We start from the raw sequence: 2,578 nt of genomic DNA, 5'->3' as shown, positions 1-2,578 counted from the left end.
CAAATTAATAAAATGAATAAATATTGTTGATTAAATATGTTATTATTATGATAATAAAAAAAACCAATCAAGTTTATTTAATGTTACCTATAAGAAGGGCCCGATTAAACGGCACGAATTTGCTCTAAGACATGATTTGTAAAGTAACTGACTTTATTTAAATATTGATGGAGCGATTAAAGGCGAGCTAAGATTTCCATCTGTCGAGCGAGGGAGTGTTGCAGAATCAGGATAGGGGTTGGATTTTTGGATACAATCATTATTTAGAGGATTTCAGTTTTTGATGCCGAACTTTGAGGCATTCTGGATGGTCTGATTCTTTTACAGGAATGATGGTATGATAAGGTGTTGGTTCAGACTGATAGCTTAGAGATGGTCAAAGCCATTGAAGATGGGCATTCAATTTATTCGAACTCTGCCTTAGTTAAAAGGATTCAAAAGATTTTACAAAATAAAGGGCAGTGGCCGTTAAAGTATATCTCTAGGGAGGATAATCGAGTTGTCGATTGCTTTGCCAAATTGCCTTCTGATAGGAAAGAAGAAATGCATGTATTCGTTGAGGCTCCTAGGAAAGCTCTTAACAATTTTATCTTCAGATAGAGTGAGTGGTTCCTTTACTCTTGGTAGCTCGATATAGTTATTTTGTTGTTTACTAAAAAAAAAACCAATCAAATTTCAAAATTTAAAAACATCGATAATTAAATAAAAAAATTATAATTAAATTACTAAAATAGAATCTGTTTCATAACTGATTGATTAAATGTATAATATTATAATTTAATTATCTATTTTAAAGTTTTCAACTCTAGTGGTTAAATTAGCTAAGTGGTTAAACTAATTAATTCATCAATTTTTGATTCAATCGATTTATTCGATTCAATTAAATAATTTATTAAAAAATATAAAAATTTGAATTTTTTTATTAAAAATAGTAAAAATTATTCATACTGGGTCATTGATAAATTGGCCCAACCTCTTATTTCAGTCCACTATCCCGGTTGGACCGGTTCTAGATCTGTCTCGTAAAACCCCTAATAATATAATACAAGATATGCTTAAACAGATTATCTTAAGAAACCGCACCGAGTAGAATAGAAAAGACGCGGAGAAGAAATTCTCGTTGCCACTTTCCCACCCAAACTCCATCACTATAAAACCCCTCTTTAAAGGCGGTTCCATACGATCCTTCCTCTTTCTTTCCTTTTCTCCACCTTTTATTTCCCTCTATATAAATACATAAGCCCTTTTTCGCTTCTTTGTTCATCAATCCAATTTCAATTTATACAAACCCTTTAACGCCTTCTTTCTTTTCCTTCCTCTTGATTGATTTTCAGAGAAAACCATGGAGTTTAGACCTTTGGAAATCAAAGTTATCTCCGCCAAGGATCTCAAAGACGTCAATCTTTTCACTAAGATGGACGTTTACGTCATCGTTTCAATCAACGGTGATTCTCGTACAGCGCAAAGGACTCCGGTCGACAAGAACGGTGGTTCAAACCCAGAGTGGAATTACACCGTGAGGTTCACCGTTGATGAAGCTGCCGCCCGTCAGAATGGGCTTACCGTCGTGTTTAGCCTTAAATCACAACGTCAGCTTGGAGATAAGGATATCGGTACGGTTCAAGTTCCCGTCAAGGAATTGCTTGATAACGGTGATGGAAACGGGAAAGGTCAAAATAATCTAATAAGTTACGCTGTTAGGTTGCCTAATGGTAAAGCTAAAGGTGTGTTGCATTTTTCTTACAAGTTTGGAGACAAGTTCACGCAACCGCCAGTTACGGTGGCTGGCGCCATGAACGTTGATAAGCGGTGGGGAAATGAGAAGCCAGTTATGGCGTATCCACCACCAGGCTCAGGATACATGGATAAGCCAGCAATGGCGTATCCACCGCCTGCAACTGGGTATCCAGGGCCGAGCTCCGCATACCCTCCTTCACACGGAGCATATCCGCCGCCGCCCCAAACGGCAAGTTATCCTTATCCTCAACCTGGCGGTGGATATCCGCCCTATGGATACCAACAGGCACCTGTTCAAGGGTATGGATATCCGGGTCAAGGTGGATATTCTGGGTACCCTGCGGTGCAGAAACCGCAGAAGCCGAAGAAAGGCGGCGGCGGCATGGGAGCAGGGCTAGGATTGGGGTTGGCCGGTGGATTGTTGGGTGGAATGTTGATCGGTGATATGGTCGGAGATGCTTATGAAGCTGGTCTTGAAGATGGTTTTGATTTTGATTTTTAATTGCTATTTTTATGGGGTTTATTTTTGTTATTAAATATTTGGCATACGAATAATATGTAATTTCGTACATAATTAATAATATACAAATATATATTACCATGAAGTCTCTTCTTAAACATTTTTTTTTGTTTGAATTGGAAAATTAAATATCTTAATGAATTATATTTTTAGTTAATACCATTTGAAATAAGAATCAATTATTTGATAAATTTTATCTTAATTGTTATTATAAATTTAGATTGATTCGGAATATATATACTTGACTCATGAATAACACATACATCTCATGTCACACATATATGTCATGTATGACGTAAACGTTTATTATGTATAATAAAA

General features: G+C 36.4%; 1 protein-coding gene across 1 annotated transcript; it reads left to right on the top strand.

The window, feature by feature from the left end:
* The first annotated feature begins 1,067 nt into the window (after positions 1 to 1,067).
* On the top strand, positions 1,068 to 2,342 carry LOC121223459 (protein SRC2). The gene has a single exon (XM_041104942.1). It carries the CDS (start codon positions 1,343 to 1,345, stop codon positions 2,237 to 2,239), a length of 897 nt encoding a protein of 298 aa, XP_040960876.1. The 5' UTR covers positions 1,068 to 1,342; the 3' UTR covers positions 2,240 to 2,342.
* The last annotated feature ends 236 nt before the right edge of the window (positions 2,343 to 2,578 follow it).

The sequence above is a fragment of the Gossypium hirsutum genome, chromosome D11 (genome assembly GCF_007990345.1).
Source record: "Gossypium hirsutum isolate 1008001.06 chromosome D11, Gossypium_hirsutum_v2.1, whole genome shotgun sequence".
Classification (NCBI taxonomy): Eukaryota; Viridiplantae; Streptophyta; class Magnoliopsida; order Malvales; family Malvaceae; genus Gossypium; species Gossypium hirsutum.
Note: the sequence above shows the minus strand (reverse complement) of the source record. Positions and strands in the feature narration are given on the sequence as shown.

Coding starts and splice junctions, on each gene's coding strand:
- LOC121223459 (XM_041104942.1), top strand. CDS start 1,343: ATGGAGTTTAGACCTTTGGAAATCAAAGTTATCTCCGCCAAGGATCTC.